The sequence below is a fragment of the Platalea leucorodia genome (genome assembly GCF_965183815.1).
Source record: "Platalea leucorodia genome assembly, chromosome: 13".
Lineage (NCBI taxonomy): Eukaryota > Metazoa > Chordata > Aves > Pelecaniformes > Threskiornithidae > Platalea > Platalea leucorodia.
In genome coordinates, this window is record NC_138835.1 from 1,184,639 (window position 1) to 1,209,799 (window position 25,161).

Sequence of the window (25,161 nt, forward strand, 5' to 3'; positions counted from 1 at the left end):
GGACCCAGCAGAGACAGAATCGGGCAACTGCCTCTCCTGGCCCTCCCGAGACACCCCCGTGAGCCAGCGAATGCAGCCCTGGTGCCACGCGTCCCTTTCCCGACCCCTCTCTCTTCTCCGCTGCTGTGTTGCTTTTTTTCCCCCCAACCTGATGTTGCTTTTGGCAGTGGGTCTGTCTGTCTGTCTGTCTCCTTACAGGAGGACCAACTCACTCCTGTGCTTTTGCTTGCTGCTGCTTGACGTCCCAGCGCTCAGGATGGGTAGGTCCCAAGCTCCGTTCCTTCCACGCATAAAAACAGGCCAGAAAGGGCAGGGGCTGCCCGTGCTCGTTCCTGCCCCACCCGGCTCTGCGCTGAGCAGGCTGTTTTCACCCATTTCTAGGGCACCGCGTGGGGATATTCTCTCAAGAAAAGGCAGTGATACAAACGCCAGCTGAGGTCTCGGAGCTCAGAGCACGCACGGACAGCGCTTTTCTCATGAAGAATTCCTCTTTTCCTGTTGGAAGGGGGAAAGAAATTCCTTATACTGAGGCAGCGGCTGAAATGAGCGTCAGCAGCTTGTATGTGCTGTGAGGAAAGTACAGAAGTGCGGATCCTTCAGGAAAGGCCGTTATTTAAGGCTCTGATCCTGAAGAGCAACCACTTGCAGGGAAGCCCTTAAGAAGAGGCTTAGCGTTCCTTCTTATCCTTGAACTTCAGCACAGGCTTACGCGCTATCTTCAACCCAGCACAGGACGTTTCAGCAAGAGCTATCGAATTGGGTTGTTTCCAGCGAGTCTGAGCACGCAGCTCTCCTACTCCGTAGCTGCCAGCACAGACAACTTCAGGAGAATGCTCGTATCCAAGGTTTTTAAAATTTGGGCCGGTGAATCGTTATCCTCCTATGAGAACAGGAGTGGAAAAGAACGCAATACAGCTGCAGTGGGGAGCGGCCCTTTATGATCAGACGTTATAACCCGCGGTTATCTCAAAGAAGACACAAATGGCTTAAACAAATGGATTTTTTTATATTGAAAGTTTTTGGTAGGAGAAGCCGTCCTTCGGTTCTGTGTGTACAACGCTCAATGCAAGGCTGTTGCTGTCCGTGGGAGAGGCTCAGCGATACGATCACGTTTTAGCAATAAATGGCTATAATCCTTCTCATTTCTGAGAAAGCCCTGGTGCTTCAGAGCTGCTTCTCTAAGCAGAACAACTGAAAGCTGAAGACCACGAGTGTCAGATACGTCCCAGCTCTTCCAGGACAGCTTGTATTTCAGTAGGCTCAGGGCAAGGTGCAGCGTATCTTGTGCCGCTCCCCTCTGTGCCGGGCTATTCAGGACTGAAAAAAAGCCGTTTGAATTCTCTACACAGAGCTGATGAACGCTACAGCCTGGCTAATGGTTAAATTTACCCACACGTCAGAATATCTCCTGGTGGTGTTCTATGAAAAAATTACAGCAGGCCTGTAAATTAGTGACTTATCTGCGTAAGGTGGTCTAAAGCAGACAGAAAACACTGAACTCATGAAATCTTCCAAGTCCACTGTAATGGAAGAGGAAGAGGCCACTGGTCGTCTGTTGTGCTCTATGAATCTAGCTTTTATTAAATGAGAAAAAACGGAGGCTCAAGCGATTTCCCCCACGTCTTTAACTCAAACTCAGGAGTCGCTCGTTAGGGATTAACTCCGGGCGAGGTCCTGCGAACGGCGGGCGGTCCTGGCGTCTCGGTGGGCGCGTTGCTGCCGCGGTGCTCACAGCACTGGAGCACCCGCTGAACACCAGCTGCTTTTCACGCAGCCAGGAAAAACCCAGGAGTAGGAGTAAATGGGGCCTTTTCCCCTTAAATATTTGAATTGCATAGTATACAAGATAAAAATGTTATATGTATTGGAATATAATATGTAGTTTGCGTCAAATATACAAATCATAGCATGCACTATGGAATAGTATTGCAATGGAAGGCCCAGCAAACTGAAAGTGGGTTTATTGGGAGAATTTTTCCAATGCAGAACATCTATTAAAGGGAAACCAGGACACAGAGCCCGGTAACTCCGGGCTGGTGCTGGGGGTTGCTCCCACGTAACCCTGCCCGGCACCCCGCGGCCGGCGCTCTCCGGCTGTCCCAGCCCGCGGGGGGCCCGCCCGGCACCAAGGGAGGCCGGAGGGGAGCCCTGCGGCCCGGGGCTTTGCTCCCACTGACCCCGGGGCACGGCACATGGCTCCAGGCACGCTGCCCCGGCCAGGCCACCCGCCCTCCCTGTCGCCCGGTCCCGTCCAGCCGTCAGGCGGTCCTGGGTGAAGCGGGCCCAGTCGGGGCAGACAGGCAAAGCCGGGCGGCAGGCTGCGGCCGAGGGGCTGCTCCGGAACAGGGCTGGGGGGTGGCGAGGGTGGCGTCCGCCTCAGCAATGACACCCAGTCGGGCGGGAGCGTTGATCTGCTGGGGGGCAGGAGGCTCTGCAGAGGGCCCTGGCCAGGCTGGAGCCATGGGCCCAGGCCACGGGGTGAGGGGCAGCAAGGCTCAGGGCCGGGTCCTGCCCTGGGGGCACAGCAACCCCAGGCACCGCTGCAGGCGTGGGGAGGAGCGGCTGGGAGCTGCCCGGCGGGAAAGGGCCTGGGGGTGCTGGTCGACAGCCGCTGGACATGAGCCAGCAGGGTGCCCAGGTGGCCAAGAGGGCCAATGGCACCCTGGCTTGTATCAGGAACGGTGTGGCCAGCAGGAGCAGGGAGGTGATGGTGCCCCTGCGCTGGGCACTGGTGAGGCCGCCCCTCGAATGCTGTGCTCAGCGCTGGGCCCCGCACCCCAAGGCGGCCATGGAGGGGCTGGAGCGTGGCCAGAGCAGGGCAGCGAGGCTGGGGCAGGGGCTGGAGCACAAGGCTGGGGAGGGGCGGCTGGGGGAGCTGGGGGGGCTCAGCCTGGAGAAGAGGAGGCTGAGGGGAGCCCTCATCGCTCTCTGCAACGGCCTGAAAGGAGGCTGGAGCCGGGGGGGTCGGTCTCTGCTCCCCAGGAACAAGCGATGGGACGAGAGGGAACGGCCTCAAGCTGCGCCAGGGCAGGGTTGGGTTGGGTATTAGGGAAAACTTCTTCCCCCAAAGGGCTGTCAGGGCCTGGCCCAGGCTGCCCAGGGCAGGGGTGCAACCAGGGCCCCTGGGAGCGCTCACGGAGGCCTGGGTGCGGTGCCGGGGAGGCGGCGGCGGTGCCCAGGCCGCTGACGGCCGGACGCGACGCTCCCGGGGGCCCCTCCCCCCGCCGCCATTCCGCGGCTCCCGGCGGGCGGGGCCCGGTCCCCCCGGCCCGCGGGCGGCGCCCTTGCGCACGCGCAGAGCGGCGGCACCGCCCGCCGCAGCCCGCCAGCGCCCGCCGCATGCGCAGCGCGGGCGCGGGGGCTCCGCGCACGCGCCCGGCTCCCCCCCGCCGCCGCCCGCGCGCGGGCGCGTGGTGACGTCGGCGCCGCGCTCCCCCGTCCCCTCCCGGCTCGCGCGTAACGTCCGCAGCGGGCCCCGCCCCCCGCTATAAAAGCGGCGGCGCGCGGCGGGCGCCATTGTGCTGCGGAGCGGAGCGGGCCCGGCCGCGGCGAGCGCGGCTGGCAGCGACCGCGCCCCTGGCCGCTCTCCGCTCTCCTCTCTCTCTTCCTCCCTCTCCCTCTCTCCTCCTCCTCTCCCCCTCCCCTCCGCCATGCCGCGCGTCTACATCGGCCGCCTGAGCTACCACGTCCGGGAGAAGGACATCCAGCGCTTCTTCAGCGGCTATGGCCGCCTGCTCGAGGTCGACCTCAAAAACGGGTGAGCGCCGTCCCGCGGCCGAGGCTCCCGCCCCCCCCCCCCCCCCCCCCCGCCGCGGGCCGATCGCCCCGCTGCCGCCCCCATGTTGGCGGCCGCTCCCGCGCGCGCTGCCGCGTGGCGCCCGGCCCAAGATGGCGGCGGCGCGGGGGGAGCGGGGGCGCTGCGGCGGGGCCGCCGCCTTTGTCCCGGCCGCGCCTGACCGCGCCGATCTTCTCCCCGCAGTTACGGCTTCGTGGAGTTCGAGGACTCCCGAGACGCCGACGATGCCGTTTACGAGCTGAACGGCAAGGATCTGTGCGGGGAACGCGTGATCGTGGAGCACGCCCGCGGCCCCCGCCGCGACAGGGACGGGTACAGCTACAGTAGTCGCAGTGAGTAGGGGCCCGTCTTGCTGCGGGGCTGCGGGGGGAGGCGGCTGGGCCGGGGGTGACGGAGCGGACGGGGCCGAGTCCCGGGGGCGGCGGGGCGGGGGGGGGTGGCTGGGGCACGGCCGGCCGCGGGCGGCTCTGCGGGCCCCGGCCTTGCGCCCAGCCACCCCCCGAGGAGCCGGGGGGGGCAGGCGTGCGGAGCAGCTCTGGCCGCAGAACTGTGGCCTTCTAGAAAGGGTTTCGTGTTAATTAGAAAGGATCTGTTCTGCTAATTTAAGGGCCCCGGTCTTCTCGGGAGCGTTTAGATGAAACAGTGGTGTTGCATCACTGACGTTAATGAATAAATGCCGTTGCATAATTGGGGGAGAAGCACTCAGCTGTGAACTTTCACGCGAATGCTTCGGTTGAATGGATGGAAGGGGCGGGGGGAGGTTTTCGAGCAGCAATCTGTGGCGCTAAGTGGGGGATATTGTAAATATTTCGCTGTTCAGCTGGCTCGTACGGCTTCTTCAGCTGAGCTGTATAGAACTTAACTGGCCTAGTACCGTAACTCGAAGTACTAAGGTCCATCTTTCAGTAATCTCTAGCAGCTTGGTGTTGGGGGGGGCGGGTATCTGTCTTTTTAAAAAGAATCAAATGTATGTTGTTTAAAATTGTTGCATGTTCAATTCAAACTTTTTAACAAGTCCTTGATGTTTCAATTTAAAAGTGACCAGTGGGGCTGAGGCTGTGTCCACTGAGGCTAAGATGACTGCCTTTCCTGATTGGCCATGGCTTTTCCATACATTGTGTGACCCTTGCCCTATGACCCTTTGGCTGACCTTACCGGAAGCCATGACGACAGCAGCCTTTTGCCATTAGACGCAGGGTGATGGTGAGGATTCCAAGGGTTAGACAAAACTGGTTAAACTGAACTAGGTGACTGTTACCTTGCGTGTTTTGTGGCCAAACCACCACCAAAAACCTCATACTGTGATGTAAGTACTTAGTGTAACTAGTAAACGTTTTTGTAAAATGTAGAAATGCATGTAATCAGTTAAGTTTTATATTTTACAATGTTCTGTAAAATAAAACTTAGCAAGGTGAATCTAATAAGGAGCAGTCACTCTCTAACAGATCTTAGGAGCACAGACTTGTAGGATTTTAGTCTGTTTGATTTGCCATTAATATAGATCATGGCAAAATTGCAAAGTTTATTGGAGGCTTAGCGAAATAAAGTCCTACTCCAGTAAATATAACTGTTTAACTAACTTTTTCAGAACATTTAGTTTCCTTCATGCCGGGAGACGATATAACTTTATTTCTTTGTACAATCAAGGTGGGGGTGGTGGCGGATATAGCAGTCGGAGACAATCTGGAAGAGATAAATACGGACCGCCCGTTCGTACAGAGTACAGACTGATTGTTGAAAACCTGTCCAGTCGCTGTAGTTGGCAGGATTTGAAAGTACGTATTAACGTTCCATCGCGGAGCCTGTTGCGACTAGCAGGAAGCAGTAGCTTCCTTTAATATCCATGTTCATTTTGATTTGGGTAGAAGTAATTGAGAAGCGCTTCTGCGTGGATGTTTACACGCGATTAACGCGGCTCGCGTCTGCTCAGACTTGTCTTAGCCAGCGCGGTTGCAGAGCGTAAGCGTGTGGAACGGTTGTATAACTCTGCGTCTACTCCCTGAAGGATTTCATGAGGCAAGCTGGTGAGGTGACCTACGCAGATGCTCACAAAGAACGTACGAACGAAGGGGTGATTGAGTTCCGCTCTTACTCGGACATGAAGCGTGCCCTGGACAAGCTGGATGGCACAGAGATCAACGGAAGGAAGATCAGGCTGGTTGAAGACAAGCCGCGGTCGAGCCACAGGCGATCTTACTCTGGCAGCAGGTCAAGGTAACTTTGGGGACGCGCCCGCCTCTGCATCAAGGCTGCTTATGCCGAGAAGGGGTACAGGTACCCCTGCCTGCGATAGTTGCCTTCCCTTGGTATTTCAGGAAGAGGGTGATGCCTGAGAACATAGGAGGAATTATTTTACATAACACAGCAAAGCCAGGTCGGAGGGTTTTTCACATCAGATGGAATTCATTGTCCGTATAGCGAATCTAGGCGGACTAACAGTACGTCTTGATGTGGCCGTGCTTGGTTTTGAGAAGTTCTTTGGCAGCTTTTCTCGGTTAGGTGGCCTAGCGGGGCACACCGGGCAAAAGAATAAGGGACAAATTGCACTGTAAATGTTTCTAGGTCGCGATCCAGAAGACGGTCTAGAAGCAGAAGTCGTAGAAGTAGGAGCAGCCGCAGCAGGTCCCGTAGCGTCTCCAAAAGCCGTTCGCGGTAAGTGATACGTTGTCTTCTGCCCGCACAGGAATCACTATGTACCGATCGGTAGATATTTACAACTGCTGTAAGTACGCTTCAGTTCACGCGGAATAAACTCTTGTCTCTTTTTGCAAGATCTAAATCCAGGTCACGAAGCAAAGACCGCTCACGTTCCAGATCTAAAAGCAGGAAGTCTAGATCAAAGAGCAAATCGAAACCCAAGTCCGACAGGGGTTCACGCTCTCACAGCAGATCCAAGGAGAAGTCGGAGAAGTCGCGGTCCAGATCCAGGTCCAGGTCTCGATCTCCCAAAGAAAATGGGAAAGGAGATGCTAAGTCTAAGTCCAGGTCAAGGAGTAGGTCTCGTTCCAACTCTCCGCAGCAGCAGCCGTCTGCCAAGGCTCGTTCAGAGTCGCCACCCAAAAGAGCTGCGTCGAGGTCCCGCTCCAGATCTCGTTCAAAATCTCGCTCACGATCAAGATCTAGTTCAAGAGATTAAGACTAGAACTCTCCTCTTGCATTGCACACTATTACGGAACATTTTCCTACCTGTCAGGCCATTAGTGTTATGTTAGTACTTCAGAAGTTGGGTTTTTTTCTCTTGCAGGAGTGAATGGCCTAAGAACTAAGTAATGAGGCATAAAGGTTTAATTTGTATCCCAAATTTGAAAATACCAGATCGGATGGTGGTACAAAGCAGGAAAAGTCCCCCTTTTGTAGAAATTCAGCTAAAAGTTTGATTTTATAGCATTTCCACGGGAGTAACTTAACTACTCTTAAGTGCAAAGTGGTTTTTATATTAAAAATAAACTGAATATAAACAGGCTTAAATCTGGGCTTCTTTGAAAGTATCTCTTTTTTTTTTTTTCCTATTTTTTTGAGGGTTTTAGAACTATGGCTGTCATTAGCTTCATAGGTTCCAGCTTGCTACCAAAGGCAGGATTGCCTTGCTGGGCAGGTCAGATAATTCTCTGGTTTACCTTAATTTCTGGAAGCAGGCTGCAAACTATATAAACCCGTAACAGTGCTACCAAGATTTTTAGACCAGCAATAAACTCGAGTTGGAGCATTTGTCTTGCATCTTAACTTGCCAAAAGAACGCTCTGCCCCATACTGTGACTGTATTAAAGGGAATAAAGGTACTCGGGAGCCTGTATCGTACAGTATTGCTGAAAAATGCTACGTTTCAAACTTGAAAGGATGGAAGCTTTCTGACTTTTCTTTGCTTGAATATCAAGTGTCACTCAGTCGTCGGACACTAACGTGTCTCTTGGATGTGGTCCAAGTCACCAGTATCTTGTATGGTTTGTCAGCCTCTAAATACCTATTGGAGATGAAAACTAGGTAAATAAAAGTGTCTTCCCTCCCTTTTGACTCATTTATGTTAACATTTTGCTTCAGACTAGGAGAACTATAATCCTGTTGTGTGTAAGTCTGGACTTTGTTGGAAATGTAATCTCTTTGAGCTAGAGTTCTAGTCTTAACAAAGGCTTTGCTAAACCACAGTTGCCAATTCACTTAAATTGTGGAATAGGACTCATCCCAAAAATTCCCCTTTATAGCTAAATTGATTTTTGTAACATGCAATAGCGAACATTAGAACTGCCTTGTACTCTTTATACAACGTGTAGTTTGACTTGTATAAAATTAAATTGGTGACTCAGACTCCTGTGTTCGTTGCAGTGTGATGGGATTCTTTTTCTGCCTCCTGCTGGGGAAAGCGCAGTCCATCCTGCCTGCCTCTTCTGCTGGAGTCGCCTCTTTGTTGTAGCAGGAGACTCGGGAGCCCTTGGAACGCGCGCGGCTTCGCGCGTGAGGCCAGCGGCGCGCAGCCCTGCGCGTTGTCCGTCCTTGGGCGTGAACGCAGCACCTCTGCTCGGAGGCGCTGCATCGGGCACGAGGAGGACGCCGCGAGCGCGTGTTCAAGCGCGACGTGATGCCAGCTTTTCTCTCCTGGAATTGCTTTATGATCTGAACGGTTCTCTTGAAAATGAATATTCGGTTCCTTCCCATTTCCCGATGATGCCTGGAGCGCGGGAGCGTTTCCCTGTTGCGTGCGAGTAGCTGTGCTAGGGCAAGGGATCCTGGGATGAGTCAGGTCAGTTGTGCCCGATAAGCTGGCGTTCCTAACGGAACCCGAACGGGAGGGATCACGTGGCTTCTGCCGCCGTAAGATCCGGTTACTGTGGTAATTGTACGCTTTCCCTGCTGTTGAATCCCACTTTTCCATGCTTGGCTGGCGTTGAGCTGCCCAGCCAAGCTTCCCGGGATCGCTCCTGTAACCGTGGCGGCGTGCAGGTATTTCTGGCACGACTGAATCCATGCTTCTGCGGAGCGCAGTTCGTCCTGCAGGTTCCTCCTCTGCGCTCGGAACGAGGCGACTCCTGTGTTGAGTTAATTTGTGATAAGTAATTTTTTTCTAAAAATTGAAGCTGTTTTACGACGGCGTCCTTTAGCGTTAGCGGCTAGCGGGACGGCACGCTGCCGTTGTGACGGCTGCAGGTGACGCCTTCGCCCCGTCGGATTCCCAATGGCGGGGAGCGCTGGGGACTTGCCACAGAAGTCGGACTGTGCGAGAGGAGTTGCCTGCAGGTTTACAGCCCCAAGCCACACTTGTGGGAATATTTACCTCCCTTGTCGACACAAAAGCGTTACGTGCCCTCGATTTTATTTATGCAGAGCTTGGAGGAGGTCAGACTTCACGGAGAACGGCTCCTCTTGGGTTGGCCTCCGGGGGTCGCTCAAAACAAGAGTTGAGCTTGGTAGATAAAAAGGCGTATATGCGTATTTTCACTCTCTCTCTGTGTCTTTGTGGTAGTAAAACATGTTAACAATTACTTTTTTGCACGTGCTTGTAGGTAGCAGTCACAGCTTCTTCCCAAAACTGATTTCCAGTGCCATGAGAACGGCTGGGCCTTGCGGTAGCCGTTAGCAGCCCGGTCTTCGTTAACGATGCGTAACTGGCTTTTACCAACCAGATTTTCGGCTTTCTGCAATGAGGTGGTTATGATAACAGTTATGTTTGAAGTCATCTTTATTCATGAATTACTTACAGGGAGGGCCTGGACTGGATTTAACCAACTTTAAATAGCGAGGATTTCTTTTTCTGTTCCCGGAGCCCCACAGGCTGCCTCCCTTGGCTGCCGTGCAAAAGAGAAACGGCCCTCTGCCGTGCAAAGGAAGCCGGGATTCCTTGGCAGGACTCGCATCCTTCTGGGTTTGTTTCCTCTGGAAAGCGAGGAGGATTTTGGCAGTGCCGGATCGCGCACCGGTGCAGTTCGGTGCAAGGTTTGCGATAACTCTGTGAGGAACCCACCGACAGAACCCAAACGCCGTGATCCCCCTGGCCCCGCCAGCACCCTCTTCTGTAGGAGCGGAAGACTCGGTCTGGCGCGTGTTTGCAATCGCAAGCGTGATTATTTCCGAGATCTCTCCTAGGTGTTGCAAAAGCGCGGTTTGGATAAAGGTCTTAAACTTCGTAGGAGAGTAAAAGACGGTGGAAAGCCTCCGTGCTCGCTGCGTTTTGCAGCTGTAGTGCGTGCTTTGCATTGGCCTGCAGCAGGAGCGATAGGCGATGGCAAAACCGTCTGGCGTTGCTCATATCTGTTTTTAACCTAACCGGAGCCATCTTCCCAGGGATGTGCGTTAGCACTGGGCATCCTGACTCTCTTTTTTCCTGCATTTGGTATAACCAATATAAATTTGTTCTTAAAAAGACAAAAGAGAAACATGCCCTCTCGTCAGATGCGGAGTGCAGGATTGACTTAAAACGTTAGGGACCTACAGCAAATTGTGAAGGAGAAACCAACACTCTGCCATTAAAAAAAAAAAAAAGAAACTTTGAATCTGGGGCGGTTTGGAGTCTGTTCCTAGCCTTTTCCCGTGTTTGGAAAAGCGTCCCTCCCTGTAGTTTGGTGTTCGACCTAAATGCAAGTTCTGCCCTTCAATCGGCGACCCGATCGGCGCTGGCTGTCGCGCACAAATGGGGAAATCTGGTATTAAACAAAATTCATTCTTGCTCGGAGTTTCTGGGTGAGCCCTCACCTGCGTGCTTTGAACTTGATCTCCGTGACTGCCCCTGTCAGGAGGTCGTAAAAGGGAATTCCTTGTCCCAGCTCGGAAAGGAGTTTTCTTCGGTGCCTTGGCTTCTAAAGAGAACAAGCCCCTAACGCGCCCGGTCTGGCCAGGAAGCGAGCTGCAAAAAGGGATTATTCCTGACGCAGGCAGGCGAGGGACGCCAGCCTGAAGCATGGAATGAGGTAGCGCCGTGGGGTTCGGGCACCTCGGTGAGCACCCGGCTGGCGAGGAAGGGAACGTGGTTGTCCCCAAAGCCAGTGAGGATCCCGGGAATGATGCCGAAGCCCAGACGGGCTCACCCGAGCCTTCGCACTCGCAGCGCGGGATTGTCCGAAGCTGGGAACGCTGCCGTTCCAGTCCACGCGAGTGGTTCTGCTTCAGCGAGTCCCCGTGCCGCCCTGAGAAAGAAGGCAGCCTGCTTTACTAGGCAGGCGTACGGGCCCGTTTCATGCCGAGTGTTCCGAAATCACTGCTTAAAAAAGAGCAGGAGATGGGCTAAGAACGAGAGGATTTGAAACGTGCTGTCACAAAACGTACCCTTTGAAATGGCTGTTTGCATCGCGAAGAGAAAACCGCTGCGGTACGTTGGCTTGCTGTAAGGAGGAGCACAACTTTTGCCTTTGACGTACACCAAAATAAGTATCTCGCCCAGCAATATCGCTGTGCTTAGAGCGAAACTGTGAGTGGCCAGAACAGGGGATGCTCCGTTTTCCTACGATAACGTTTCTGCCTCTAAATCGTGTGGTTTTAGAGTCTGTTTACAACTGGGAGGTCACTCTGTCCCAAACAAGATCGTAACCGCCCTTGCGTGAGCAGCGGGGAGGGGCATTTAAAACTGATCGCTGGATTTATTATTCACATGAGGAATAATTTGAACTGTTTCCGATTCCTACTGAAACGTCGTTCGGGTTGGCGCTGTAACACCCCCGTAGCATCCCCGGAGCGGTTACGTACGTCAAAGAGCAAAAGCTGGGGAAGCAGGAGTTTGGCTCAGGAGCCTGGAAATCCCGAAAGTTGAGCTGAGCTGCCGTTCGGTGTGTCCTGGAGGGACGCTGCAGCGCGCTGCGGTCATTTGAAAGACGCGTAGTGCAAATGTTGATGACCAGAGGGCGAAGTTCTGCAACACATTAGCAGACCCTCGCTGCGTTCGTCGTGCGCTCGGTAATGTCTCTTTAATGGGACCAGGAGTGCGTTACTTTAAAAGGTGAGAGGCAAAACCAATACAAATCTTGCTTTGCGTAGTGGCGCCTATTAACGGTTCAAGAATTTTAACCCTCTGTTCTTGGGATCGTAACGGTATCTGTTAACGTTGTGACCAGCCCTTTCCCCCACCTTCTGTTTTGTGGTTAGGTGGAAGGGGTCAAACAGCAGAACGTGGGCTCAAAGCTTCTCCACGCATTATTATTTTTGCTAAATGTGTATGTAGATGTCGGAGGGGAAGTCTGAGTTGTTTCATAATCCAATAAAAAATTGAATTAAACTGCCCTGAAGTGGCTCATAACCTCCTACCCTTTTAGCTACACCTGCCAGCAACGTGTCGAGTCGGCTGGGTGAACGCGGGTGCTCTGCTGTACAAGAGGGAACGGCTCGCAGCAGTCGGTGTGATCCGTACCTCGACAAAGCAGTGGCAACAGGAGGGCGTCTACAGCTCATGCGTGCTTCGGGACGTACTTCACAACAGTTCGTGCTAATACTCAAGTTTTGGACACGATTCTGGGTGATTCTCTGACTCAAGGGCTTCATCCCCTTCCTCTTGTTCACAGAAAGTGACTTCTGCAGGGTGGTCTGCTTTGATATAGAATATCTCAAATACTCATTTATAAAAATCAGTATTTTTACTCATTTTAGAAGCAAAAGCTTAAGTTTTGCTCCAATGTTTTGCCTGTGGGCAAGAACTGAGTGCAGTGATTTTGGTCCAATGGTGGAGGGAAAGCTCTGCGGTGACGCCAGGGCTGGAGGTGACGGGAGATGCAGCCCGCGCTGTCCCGTGGACGGAGCTGCGCGGGGAATGACCTGGGCAGAGTCACGACCGGTGTGTGCCGCTCCCGGACCAGCATTGCCCTGTAAATGTGAGTGAGTTAGTGCCATGAAGTCGGTCGGTGTTAAATAGATCACGTCTCACCTGCTTGGCGTAACCACGACGTACAGATGCACCCAGTTGATCTGCCAGCCGAAGAGCAACGTTTCTCCTAGAAATGGGTAGAGGGCAAAAAGCTTTCCCCTGCGCGGCGTTTGCGTTCCTCGTTCTGCTCAGCGCCAGCTGTCGGCACCCTTGCTCAGCACCAACCGGATTGGAAAATAATAGAGCAAACGGCCTCTCGCGATGGCAGCGGCGCGACGGTGATGCTGCGCAAGGAGGCTGGGGGCGATGGCGGGGTGCGGCCCTGGGGCGGCATCGCCCGTTCTGCTCAGCGCCGGTACGAGCGTGCCGCCCGGCGTGGAGCAAGCGCCGACGGCAGCTGGGAGACGGGAGGAAAGGTTTTGAAGAAGCCTCTCCACTTACCTCGTCCGGGTCTATTCGCTGACAATTAAAACTTGCCGCTCTGCGAGCTGAAAGTGTAATCCACCATTTGCCATAATTTAGGTGTCACCTACGTACGTTCGACACCCAGAATTGTTTTGTGGTTCTCCAGACACCAAAGCCCCCTCGAGAGCGTGAAACTGAGGCACAGAATTGCAGCAACGGGCCCAGTGGGAATAAAAGCCACGGATGCCAGTTTGTGCTTCGAACTTACTCCTGGTGCTTCGTGTTTTGCAAGGTCTCCCTCAGGCTTTGGGGTCAAATGAGCGTGGGACACAACGGTGGGCGAGGACAGGAGCGGCGGGCACAACCACCTGCAGATGCTGCCGTCCTGCGAACAGCAGAACGTGCGGGGACAAATCCTGGCCTAATGCGGCCCAGGGCAGCTCGTTAAGCACAGCCCTGCTGCAGCCTGCACTAGTTAGGCCCAGTCGTATTGATGGCATGGCGGAGTCTGGTAAGCCGTGTCAGAATAAATTCAATAAAAGCATTACTAAGAGCTCAGTTTAAATAAACAAAAGTTCATAGAACCACAGAATATCTCGAGTCGGAAGGGACCCGTAAGGATCACCGAGTCCAACTCCCTGCTCCTCGCAGGACGACCCAAGACTAAACCGTGTGACTCAGAGCGTCGTCCAGACGCGCCTCGAACTCTGACGGGCTTGGTGCCGTGACCGCGTCCCCGGGAGCCCGTTCCAGGGACCGACCGCCCTCTCGGTGAAGAACCTTTTCCTAACGGCCAACCTGAGCCTCCCCTGACGCAGCCGCATCCCGTTTCCTCGTGTCCCATCGCTGGCCGCCGGGGAGAGGAGATCAGCACCTCCCCTCCGCTGCCCGCCTTGAGGAAGGCGCAGACTGCGGCGAGGGCAGCCCTCAGCCTTCCCTTCTCCAGGCTGAACGAGCGGAGGGACCTCAGCCGCTCCTCCTAGCTCTTGCCCTCCCGACCCTCCGCCACCTTGGTCGCCCTGCTCTGGACACGCTCTCGCAGTTCGGTGTCCTTCGTATATTGAGGCGTCCAAAACGGCACGCAGCGCTCGAGGCGGGGCCGCCCCGGTGCGGAGTGGGCCAGCCACCTCCCTCGGCCAGCTCGCGGTGCCGTGCTGGATGTGCCCCAGGGCACGGCCGGCCCTTCTGGCTGCCAGGGCACGCTGTTGGCTCCTGCTCAACGTGCCATCAGCCCAAACCCCCGATCTCTTTCCGCGGGGCTGCTCTCCAGCCTCTCGTCCCCCAGTTTGTACGTATAAGTTAAGATGCTTTACAACAGGGGTGGTGGAAATGGAAGTTGAGGCACAGGAGGGAAAAAAGGCCTGGTATGACATCAGCCAGGGTGCTCGCTGGGAAGCCAGGGATGCTTCCTCTTTTTTGCCTAAAGCAGCTGTTTCCCATGAATTCATCATTCTGAATTCATGGGGTTTTTTATGGCAAGCAGAACGAGGAACAGGGAACTGATGGGAGAAGGTGGATACTGGGTTGTTTCACTCTGCTCCCGATTCGGATCTGTTTGAGCCTCCCACTGCAGCATACCAGGATTTATATGGGAAGATGTTTTTCGATACTGTGCCGCCGACGGTTTATTTGAAAAGGCGGAAGGCGGCAGCAGCAGCAAAGGAAATACGGTTACTGACTTCCTGTTTTTCAGGATCGAATTGCTTCATCAGGGTCTTTGACTTCGCCTTTTTTACTGTGTGAAAAATTTCGGAGTACAAAACTCAAGGCGATAAAAAACTGGCAGGGGATGGCAGGGACTGTGGGAGCTGGGGACGGCAGGGGCCGGGGACGGCAGGGGACGGCAGGGGCCGGGGCCGGCAGGAGCTGGGGCCGGCAGGGGCCGGGGCTGGCAGGAGCTGGCTGCAGGCCGGGCAGGCGGCCGCCTCTCCCCATCCAGTCCCGCACGCATCCAGGGCCGCTCCCAGCAGCCTTTTGTCCGTTCTGGTCCCTGTGCTTCCAGTCTTGGCTCCGTCCGCTCCCGCCTCCGCGGGTAAGTGGGACGGACGTTGTGTAAGCGTCTAAAAGTCACGCTTCTTGCGTGACCGTGAAGTATGGAAGCGCGGGCAGGGAAGCTGCCCCGGTTGTTGACCGGAGCGCTTCGGAAGCCCTCCTCGGCGCTGTGCGGGAGCAAGCCCTGCATGGCCTCCGCAGAACCAGCCCGAGCGATCCTTTCCCTTCCCGCTGGTCTCGCGGATTTCGTGTTCACGCTCTCCGTTACTCTTCGAGCCGGTGGCACGAGGGCTGAGGAGGAGGAGAGCCTTCCCCGCCTCGCTGGGGCAGCCGGTGCCCGACGAGGCCCGGGCAACTGGTTTGGCCCCGGGGGCCTGTGGGCTGCTGACGAGGAGGGCGCGTTGCCACCCCGGCTGCTCTCCGAGGGGGTTCGGTTCACGTTAGCCACCCACAGAAAAAGCGGCTTCTGGCTTTCGAGCCCCCCCCGTCCCATCCAGGGCGTGAGGGAAGCGGCGGGGGGCGGGGCGGCCCCTGCCAGGGGAGGCCGGGGGTCGCCGGGCCCCGGAGCCCGGCGTTTGCCGTGAGGCCACCGGCGCCGGCCGCGGGCCCCGGGGCGGCGGAGCGGGGCGATGGCGGCCCTGGGGGGGGCCCCGCCACCCCCGCGTTGCCATGGCGACCCCTCTCCCCCCCCCCGGCAGCTCCCCGAAATCCTGCGGCGGGATTAAACGCTGCGGCGTGGCGGAGCGCACGGGTTGCCATGGCGACGGCGCTCATTAAGTGCACGCCTGTTCCACCTGCCCGGCCGCCGCCCCCCGCGCCCCCCGCGCGCACTCCCGCGCGCACTCCCGCACGCACTCCCGCACTCCCGCTCGCACTCACCGGCGGCCCGGCCCAGCCCCTCCCGCCGCGGGCTCCCCGCTCGCAGCCCCGCCAGCCCCGGGCCGGGCCGTGCGGGCGCGGCGGCGGCGGCCCAGCCCCGCGGCGGCTCTGCGCAGCGCAGGCCGGGCCGCGCAGCCCCGCTGCGGCTCGGAGCGGCGCCCTGGCCGGGCCCCCCCGCCCGCCGTGGAGGTAAGGAGCGCGGCCGGGCGCTGCCCGGCCCGGGGGCCGCCTTTGGGTGTCCCCGCCGGCCGGGCGAGCGGCGCCGGGGCCTGCCGCGGCCGGGGTGGCGGGGCCGGGCCCGCTCCGCGCCGCCCCCTGCAGCCGGGGCGGCCCCGGGCCCGGCGGGGGAGGGACGCTCCGCCATCGCCGCCGCTTACCCACAGCCACCCCGGGCGGGCGGGGCGGCCCGGGCCGCGGCGGGGGGCGGCGGGGGGCCGGGGCCGGGCGGGCCCGGGGGGCGGCGGAGCGGAGCGGGCCGGGGGCTGCTCGCCCTGCGCCCCCGGGGCACGGCGGGGCCGCCGCCGGCCCCTTCAGGACTCGTTTACGTGCAGCAAAGTGTTTTTCCTCAAGGCAAGCCGCTGCGCCCGACAGCGGGGGAAATCTGGCCAAAAAATGAAAAAAAAAAAAGGGGACGTGCAGGTGCTTATCTCCTTTGGACAAGTTCCGTACTGGTGCGGCCGCAGGCCCCACTGGGCTGACTGGTCCTGCGTGTGCGTGGCGCCAGGCGCTGCCCAGGCGTGATCCGGCGGTGTCCAGCAGACAGGGAACGGGACTGCTCTTCCCTGGCTTTCCCAAGGGATCCTCTCCGGGACACACGGGAGTTGGCAGCCCCTTCCAGGGTGGACGCTTGACCGTGTTCCTTCTGGTGTTTGTCGAGCACCGCGTGGGCGCGGGCTGTCCTGCAGCCTGAGGATGACACCACTGCGGTCCTCGCGAGGGTCTTGCAGCATGGAGGGCGTTAGTCCAGCCTAGCAGGACGCGGAACACACGGCCCAGGCTACGGGGAGGATGCTCCACGCGGTCTAGGACAGGTTCTGGCTTTATTTCTTTGCTAGTTATAAAAGAAGATAAAAGACTGGACATTTTGAAGTATTTCGGGATCATGTATCAGTCCTCTTTGGATGTTTCCACCTGCTTCTAAGTGTAACTTGTGGAAAAATACCCTGTGGTACGCCCTGACTCTGTGCGGGGCTGGATGCCGCAGCAGGGCTGGCGCCGTCGGCAGGCAGGGGCTTACGGCGGCAGAGGGGGAGGTGGGACGCGGGTGTCCCCTTTGTGCCTCTCAGCGGTGGCTGGGGACCTGCGCCCGGTCGGAGCTGCCCAGGCTTCAGGCTGCCTCCGCTTTGGGCTTGGATGGCGTCACCTGGAGGCCTTTGGGGCGGCACGCAAGATCCCTGGTAACTGCTCCTTCTTTGTGGGTCTGAGCGGATCCGCAGGCCCGAGAGCTCATCCCGGTGGCAGTGACACTCCTGGGGACAGCAGGTGACACCCAGCCCTAGCGCCGCTGCTTTGTTAGCTGTGTCTGAACCTGAAGCTGAAGGCAGCTTGCTGCTCTCTTGCTCTTCTCCCTCCCATCTCTTATCTTCACAGAATCTATTCGCTATTTTGAAACATGCAACATGAACATCCTCTTACTGCGCGGAAGGACGTTTCCTCCTGTTTTGAGATGTTGATAGATACCACGGTCATTGCAAACCTCAGCCCGTGCTGCAGCAGGACCTGGGAGGACTTTGTGGCCCCTGGCTTATTCCGGAGGAGGCCTTGCTCCCTGGGTTTAAAGCAAGTCAGATGTGGAAGGAAGAGGCGCGTGTGTTTGTTTGCCTTTCTCCGCTGGGCCACCCGCCTGTGCGAAGGGTGTCACGGAGCGTGCTCCTGTGTGTACGTGGAGCAAATACTTTCTGCGGTGCGCTCAGTCTCGTAACGCCTGCCCTGGGCGATGCCAGAAGATGGGAAGAGCCGAGGGAGCAGCTCCCAGCCCACCATGTCTCTGCGGTGCTCTGGTGTACCACTTGCAGTTTCAGCATGATCCCAGCTGGTGCTTTTTCTTAAAGACTCAATTTTGCCACTGGAGGTAATTAGTAATCCATACCTCAGCTGCTGTTAAGGATGGGGAAGTTCTCTGTTAGGGCTGAGGAAATTCCTGAAAAAATAATTCACAGAATCACAGGCTGGTTGAGGTTGGAAGGGACCTCCAGAGGTCACCTTGCCCAGCCCCCTGCTCCGTCAGGGCCACCCAGGGCCGGTTGCCCAGGACCGCGTCCAGGCGGCTTTTGAGTGTCTCCGCGGGTGGAGACTCCACCACCTCCCTGGGCAACCTGTGCCGGGCTCGGTCACCCCCACGGTGAAACCGTGTTTCCTGATGTTCAGAGGGACCCTGCTGCGTGTCAGTGCGTGCCCACGGCCTCTGCTCCTGTCCCTGGGCGCCGCTGCGAGGAGCCTGGCTCCGTCCTCTCCGCAGCCTCCCTCCGCGTGTTCGTACAGGCGGATGAGATCCCCCGAGCCCGCTCTGCTCCGGGCTGCACGGTCCCAGGTTGCTGGCTCGTGGTCGGCGCGGTGTCCACCAGGACCCCCGGGGCCTTTTCTGTCAGGCTTCAGCTTTCCAGCCGGGCAGCCCTCAGCGTGTACTAGTGCAGATTGCAGGAATATTTAAAAATCTGAGAAGCCACAAAGCCAATAAACATGTTAATATTGTTTGAAATACAGTTATTTTAAGCCAATTTTGTGATGAAAAGAAAGATGTATTTTGACCAGACTGTGCTTTATAAGTGCTGACGGGGCTGTACAGCGTCTCTGTGCTGGGAGCTGCTCTTCTCCGTGCTCCTCGATGGCCTGTTGCACGCAGTGCATCCCTCCTCTTCCCAACAGCGGATCGTTCCCGGGCTTTGCTGTGGTTTTGCGAGAGAGCGGGTGTGAGACTGGCAGAGTTGGAGGCTCGTGTGTATAGCAGCTGTAGAAATGCTTGCTTTCCAAGCCGCTGCGGCGCTGGTCCGGGGCGCTGGTGTGCCGGCACCCACCATTTCTATCTGATGAGCTAGAAACTTTGCGAGCAGCTGAACCAGTGAAGCCTGGGTGCCTTAAAACGTGCGTTTTGTGGCCAGTTTCCTCAGCGCGCGTGAATACGTGTGCGCGGATCAGCTGTCCCCAGCCGCTCTCTGGTGCTCGGGAAGTTCAGCCGCGAGGCGAGGGGCGACGCAGAGACCCCGTTCTCTGTGCAGATGCTTGGTTTCCCAAACTTGAAGGTTTTACTCTGATAGAGACCGCTGTTACAGAGACATCTCATCTTGCTGCCAGAACTGGTTGAAGTAGTCTGGTGGGGCCTGACAGACAGATGGCCGTACACACGTACGTACTCGTACGTGGAGAACGTGAGTGCAAGAACTGCTTTACTGGAGCAAAGCAGGCCAAGAAAGAGAGTGCTTCTGGATGAAAGTTGTCTTGAAAAATTCTTCCTTCCAGCCAGCAGGTTGTGGTGGTCTCTGGAGGGACCGCAGGTCAGCCTGTACGCGTGGCCAGGGTTTCCTAGGGTGGCTTTTCTCCTTTCGGGCTTCTCCAGAGTGGGAGCCCGAGGTCCTTGGCTGTCCCTCGGCAGAAGGCAGGAGAGAGGAGTGGGTGTGCAGGGTTTTAGGTCCCTAGGGACCTAAAAAAAGACCCAACGGCAGGCTTGTGGGGGAGTGGGCTGACCCACACCCTCTGTAAGACGTGTGGAGTTACGCTCAATGCCAGGAAAAATGGAGAACTCGGGGCCTCGCTGATAAGTCCAAAATAGCTTTCACCTCTACAGTTGCTTGCTATTTTAAAACCTGGATGGTGGGATTTTTGAAAGCTGGTAAGTATTGGCCTAATTCTCGTCCTGTTGGGGTGGGCAGGGTTTTATCAGACGTCGCTGGGGCACGGGTAGGCCAAAAGCTTTTTAAGATCCCAACTAAATAAAAACTTTATAAAATAGATAAACCTTTTGTTCATTGTCTAGAGCAGTCACCAGAAAGGGAACACGTTAGTTTGTCTTGCGAATTGTTGTGCTAATTTGCAGGAAGTATGGCTTCCATCCTGGGAGGTTTTCAAGACCAGACTGGATAAAGCCCTGAGCAACCTGGTCTGATCCCAGAGCTGAGCCTGCTGCGAGCAGGAGGTTGGACCAGAGACCTCCTGAGGTTCCTTCCAGCCTGAGTGATCCTGCGACCCTCAATGGGTCATACCAGGGCTTGCAGGAGACCCCTTGAAGTCATCGCTGGGGTGGTGGTACCTGCCTGGGCTCTGGCTCCGTGCACTGAAGCAACCAGACTCGTCTCAGCCGCGGGCGCCCTCTCCCTGACATCGGTCAGGGGTCCTGCTTGCAGGGAGCCGGGTTGTCCGGAGGGCTGTGTGCCAGTGCCTGTCTCCCGCTGTGACAGCGATGCTAGGGCAGATCATGGCTGTGCTCCCTTACAGAGACCCTTGTTCTCTTTTCCCCTTTTCCTCGTATACTGCTCCTGATCTGAGATATTTCACAGCAGGTTGGGCTTCCAGGGGTTTTTCTGCCAGGGTTTTGAAACTGTGAGCTGCAAACACTGTCTCCAGTCCTGATTCTCACTCCTTGGGGTTGGGGATGGAGCTTTGCGGCCCGGGTATCGTGTCATGCCCGCACCCGTCCCACCAGCAAGGCTCCAGAGCGTTGTGGGGCAGTGGTCCAGAGCAGCGCTCTGGGGCTTGGGACTGTTTGTGCGGGGGTTATCTCAGAAATCCCGAGTGAAAAGCTTAACGATGTGTGCTATGGTCGGTGTGAGCAGCGTTGGTGGTAAATGGTTGTCTAACACCATGGAAGCCCCCGACAAGAGGTGGGAGAGCCCTGGGAGTCGCTGGGTTTCAGCTGGGGCAACGATGTGCTTACAAGTTCACACCAACACTGTTCTTTCTGCTCATGTGTGGCCTTGGAATAGCTTTGGGCCTGTCTCCCCCATGGATCTTAAAAGGAGAGAAATGTGGCTCAAGACGTCTGTAAGCATAAGGTTTTGGGTGTCCAGGACCCCAGTGTCTTCGCTTCCCTGCGGGGTGGAGCAGGACACGTGCTGGGGGAGTTGCTTGCAGAATTTGTGCTCCGCATGTGCTTGAAGGGCAGGCGCTGGGGCAAGGCGTTAGGGAAAGGTTTCTGCCAACAAGAAAGAGGTTGCTCTGGCCAGAGGTGCCGGGGGAAGCACGGACACCACTGCCGAGGGGCAGGGAAGAGGAACAGGAGCGACTGTTGTGGGGCAGGGCCGTGGGCTGGATGAGCTCCTTGGAGGGCTCCTGACCCTCTGAGCTGGGCTGCCCGGCTGCGGTGTGTGGGGGGACGTGCCCTGTGCTGCAGCGAGGCCTCTCCCAGGAGGTTGTTGGAGGAGGGATTGTCTGGAGGTTAAGTCCTACGTCTCAGTTATTTAGTTCTTCCAGTTTAAGGAATAACGCCGCAATCCATAATCCAAATCCAATCTGTTTACCCTGAACTCATACGGCACAGGAGAACCAGTCTCGATGGCATCGTCAGGCAGCCCCGCAAGGATCTGGAGAGTGTTTGACGCGTGATAACTACTGCTGGTTATTTCCTGGGCAGTTGTTTGGTGTTGTGTTCGCATCATAGGCTCCCGTACAGAGATGAGTTTGAGCATCACCCAGCTTGGGCACTGGACCTAGTTATTTCTCTTCCTTTCTAGGCATTTCCAGTCCCGAGTTCTGTTTAAATACTAAAAAAAAAGCCAGCAGCTCACACAAAACAAGGAGTTGCGCTTGAAACATTTGACCCAAGTGATGAATCAAGGATAAATATCGGATTTAAGTGCCTAAGAAAGCAGGTAGGTTCCTAGGGGGTATCAGGAAGCGCCAAGACAGGTTGGCTGCCAGATTCATTTTGGCTTTTGGTTGGAGTCCGGTGCCCAGCTGAGTTACTTGGTTCCTTCAGTTCTCCTGACACTTAACGGTGCTTTTCTGACGTTGCACCTGGAGGGCCTTAAAGGTCTGTACCATCTGTCGGCTGATCATCGGGTATTTCTGGCCCCAAACCTGACAGCACTGTAAGAGAGAGGAGGAAGCAGTTTCCCCCCTAACGTGAGCACACCATCCCACTCTTCACCCTCTGGTTGTAACACCTTTATCTTAATGTCTCAGGTTTTAAAATTCCAGACTTCGCCCTTTGTAGCCAAATTCTTATTTAACTGTGTTTCACTGAAATGATCATCTTTTCCACATGGCGGTCTTCTCTTTGAGCCCGGTCCCCTGCCTAGCCCCACAGCAGCCCTGCCTCCGTCCCGGCAGCAAGGGCTTTGAAGAGGGTGTGGGAAACGGGGCAGGTCCAGAGTCCTTCCCCAGCCCCGTGTCCTCAGACTCCAGCAGTCTCTGGGACTCTCGGACCATCATTTTCAATAGGCATGGAGAGATCGGCCTTGCCTGAGCGCATCCGATGATACTGCTGGTTTTCCGCTTAGCTCTGCGTGTCCGTTGCGTTTTTCGCTGGGGCAGGAGCAGCACCGAGAGCCCTCCCTCGCCGAGGCGCCCTGGGCACCGGAGGCAACGCTGTTCTTCCCTCCCGCTTGCAGGCGGGCCCTGGTCTGGGGACATCCTGGTGTGGGCACCGTCCTGCCGGGACAGGGAACCGGCGAAGGCAGCTGGCAGGGCCGCTGTGGCCAGGTCCAGCCAGGAGCTCAGGTCACCAGGCGAGGTCTGAGATCAAGCCAGGATGCCAGCCAGCAGGTCAGGTCACCAGCACGCTGCAGCGCGGCGTGGACAGGCTGAGGGTGGGCTGACGTGGAGCCCCTGGGCCCCTGGGTGGGGGTCCCGTGGGAGGCTGGTCAGGGCCAGTAAGGCCCAGGAGTGCTCTCAGGGCCCTGGCGCCTTGCCTTCTCCTTGAAATTCATGGCTAAACGGGTTGAACGTCACCAGTCCTGTGAGAAACTCAGCTGCATGCAGTGGACTTCGTGTCGTCCCGTCCTGCGCCCCCCAGTTAACTCCCATCACTTGTGAAATTCTCTCTTACAGCCCGATAGAAGATCAAGGGTGACTTCCCAACAGGAGCACGGGAAGGGGAACTTCAGGAACCTCCATCTTCTCCAGGGCAGAATTTGCCAACCCTCAGTCACAGTCTGCATCAGGGTGGTGTAGGCCCCCGTGGGAGCCAGGAGCTTGTGGTGGACCTGCTGTGCTCGTATCATCTTATGGTGGTGCCAGGTAAGAAAAAAACCCTCGGCGTTTGCAGGCTCTGAGCTGGGATCTCGCAGCAGGGGCTTTACTAGGTCACGGTGGTACCAGCTGTGACCCTCGTGCTGTTCTCTGTTGGGTTCAGTGGGCCTTTAATATCTCTTACAGGGGTTTCTGCTGGGGGATGGTGGAAAAGGAGGGACCATCCTCCACAGTCTCCTTCTCACTCCTTTCTCGTATTTGTACGTGTACCCACCTCAGTTTGTCTTGCTGTCTTCCAGTGTCTCGCTCCGTGCCCAGGCAAGGTGATGGACAGCAGAGCAGAGATGGAGGTTGTGAGAAGCACGAAGGGGAATGCCGCTGGGGAGGTCAGCGTCCACGTGGTCACCACCGAGAGCACTGTGCAGAGCACCCACCTGCCAACGACTGCCTTCATCATACCAGGTATGCGGAACTGTCCTCTAACTGGTGCCTCCCCCCTTCTCCCCCCACGCTGACACCTCACACTCCTTGTATATCTGTGCTCCTCCCAAACCTTGGGAGGCAAAGCCGTGCTGCTGTGACCATCTTAGAGGTTCTCTGTGGCTATCCCACATCACTTGGACAATTTGTGGCTGATCAAAACCTCTTGAGTTTTAAACCAAAGCTCTGATGTCTGGGGCCCTGTGCAGTGCAGCACAGTGTGCTGGGTGCCTGCTCTGCCGGGCAGGTGGGCTCCTGGGTTGCTGCATTGTCATAGAACCACAGAATATCTCGAGTCGGAAGGGACCCGTAAGGATCACCGAGTCCAACTCCCTGCTCCTCGCAGGACGACCCAAGACTAAACCGTGTGACTCAGAGCGTCGTCCAGACGCGCCTCGAACTCTGACGGGCTTGGTGCCGTGACCGCGTCCCCGGGAGCCCGTTCCAGGGACCTACCGCCCTCTCGGTGAAGAACCTTTTCCTAACGGCCAACCTGAGCCTCCCCTGACGCAGCCGCATCCCGTTTCCTCGTGTCCCATCGCTGGCCGCCGGGGAGAGGAGATCAGCACCTCCCCTCCGCTGCCCGCCTTGAGGAAGGCGCAGCCTGCGGCGAGGGCAGCCCTCAGCCTTCCCTTCTCCAGGCTGAACGAGCGGAGGGACCTCAGCCGCTCCCCCTAGCTCTTGCCCTCCAGACCCTCCGCCACCTTGGTCGCCCTGCTCTGGCCACGCTCTCGCAGTTCGGTGTCCTTCGTATATTGAGGCGTCCAAAACGGCACGCAGCGCTCGAGGCGGGGCCGCCCCGGTGCGGAGTGGGCCAGCCACCTCCCTCGGCCGGCTCGCGGTGCCGTGCTGGATGTGCCCCAGGGCACGGCCGGCCCTTCTGGCTGCCAGGGCACGCTGTTGGCTCCTGCTCAACGTGCCATCAGCCCAAACCCCCGATCTCTTTCCGCGGGGCTGCTCTCCAGCCTCTCGTTCCCCAGTTTGTACGTATAACCAGGATTACCCCGTCCCAGGTGCAGAATCTTACACTTGTTAAATTTCATACAGTTGGTGATTGCCCAGCTCTCCAGTCTATCCAGATCTCTCTGTAAGGCCTCTCTACCCTTGAGGGAGTCCACAGCTCCTCCTAATTTAGTGTCATCAGCAAACTTAGTTAATGTTCATTCGACTCCTGCATCCAGATCATTTGTAAAAACAGCAAAGAGCACTGGGCCCTAACATTGAGCCCTGCGGATCCCCACTGGTGACTGGCCGCCAGCCTGATGTGACCCCATTTACTGCGAGTCTTTGAGCCCGAGCCATCAGCCAGTCGTTCACCCAGCGTATTATGGACACTAGCTGTGTGCTGGACATTTTGTCCAGAAGGGTACTGTGAGAGACAGTATCAAAAGCTTTGCTAAAATCCAAAATAACCACATCTACCGACTTTCCTTGGGCAACTTGATGGGTGACCTTTTCATAAAAGGAAATCAAGTTAGTTAAGCCGGACTTTCCCCTTGTGAACCTGTGTTGGCGATGACCAATGACTGCATTGTCTCTCGGGTGTTTTTCAATAGCTCCCAGAATAACCTTCTCCATAATTTTACCAGGCACTGAAGTGAGACTGCCCGGCCTGTAATTACCAGGGTCGTCCTTCTTACCCTTAGTGAAAATTGGGACAATTTTCAGCCCAGCTGACCAGTGTCTTTCAGGAGGTGTGCGAGCAAAGCAT

The 25,161-nt window shown here is 56.7% G+C and overlaps 2 protein-coding genes across 15 annotated transcripts in view; both read left to right on the forward strand.

Moving 5' to 3' along the window:
* The first annotated feature begins 3,517 nt into the window (after positions 1-3,517).
* Positions 3,518-7,138, forward strand: SRSF6 (serine and arginine rich splicing factor 6). Its single transcript, XM_082326056.1, has 6 exons — positions 3,518-3,757; positions 3,980-4,128; positions 5,444-5,571; positions 5,802-6,010; positions 6,359-6,448; positions 6,569-7,138. The coding sequence occupies exons 1-6, from the start codon at positions 3,651-3,653 to the stop codon at positions 6,930-6,932; spliced, it is 1,047 nt and encodes a 348-aa protein (XP_082182182.1). The 5' UTR covers positions 3,518-3,650; the 3' UTR covers positions 6,933-7,138.
* Positions 7,139-7,278: 140 nt separating this feature from the next.
* Positions 7,279-25,161, forward strand: part of LOC309597078 (lethal(3)malignant brain tumor-like protein 1) — a 38,970-nt gene continuing 21,087 nt past the window's right edge. For 8 of the 14 annotated variants that reach the window (XR_014229666.1, XR_014229667.1, XR_014229668.1 and 5 more), the window contains exons 1-5: positions 7,279-7,777; positions 8,117-11,714; positions 12,028-14,265; positions 22,830-23,018; positions 23,270-23,432. Coding sequence is in view for 3 of the 14 variants with exons in the window: in XM_082326053.1 (XP_082182179.1) it covers positions 23,297-23,432 (136 nt within the window). In the remaining 11 variants the exon portion in view is untranslated. The other 6 variants (XR_014229670.1, XR_014229673.1, XR_014229675.1 and 3 more) reach the window with 6 other exon arrangements.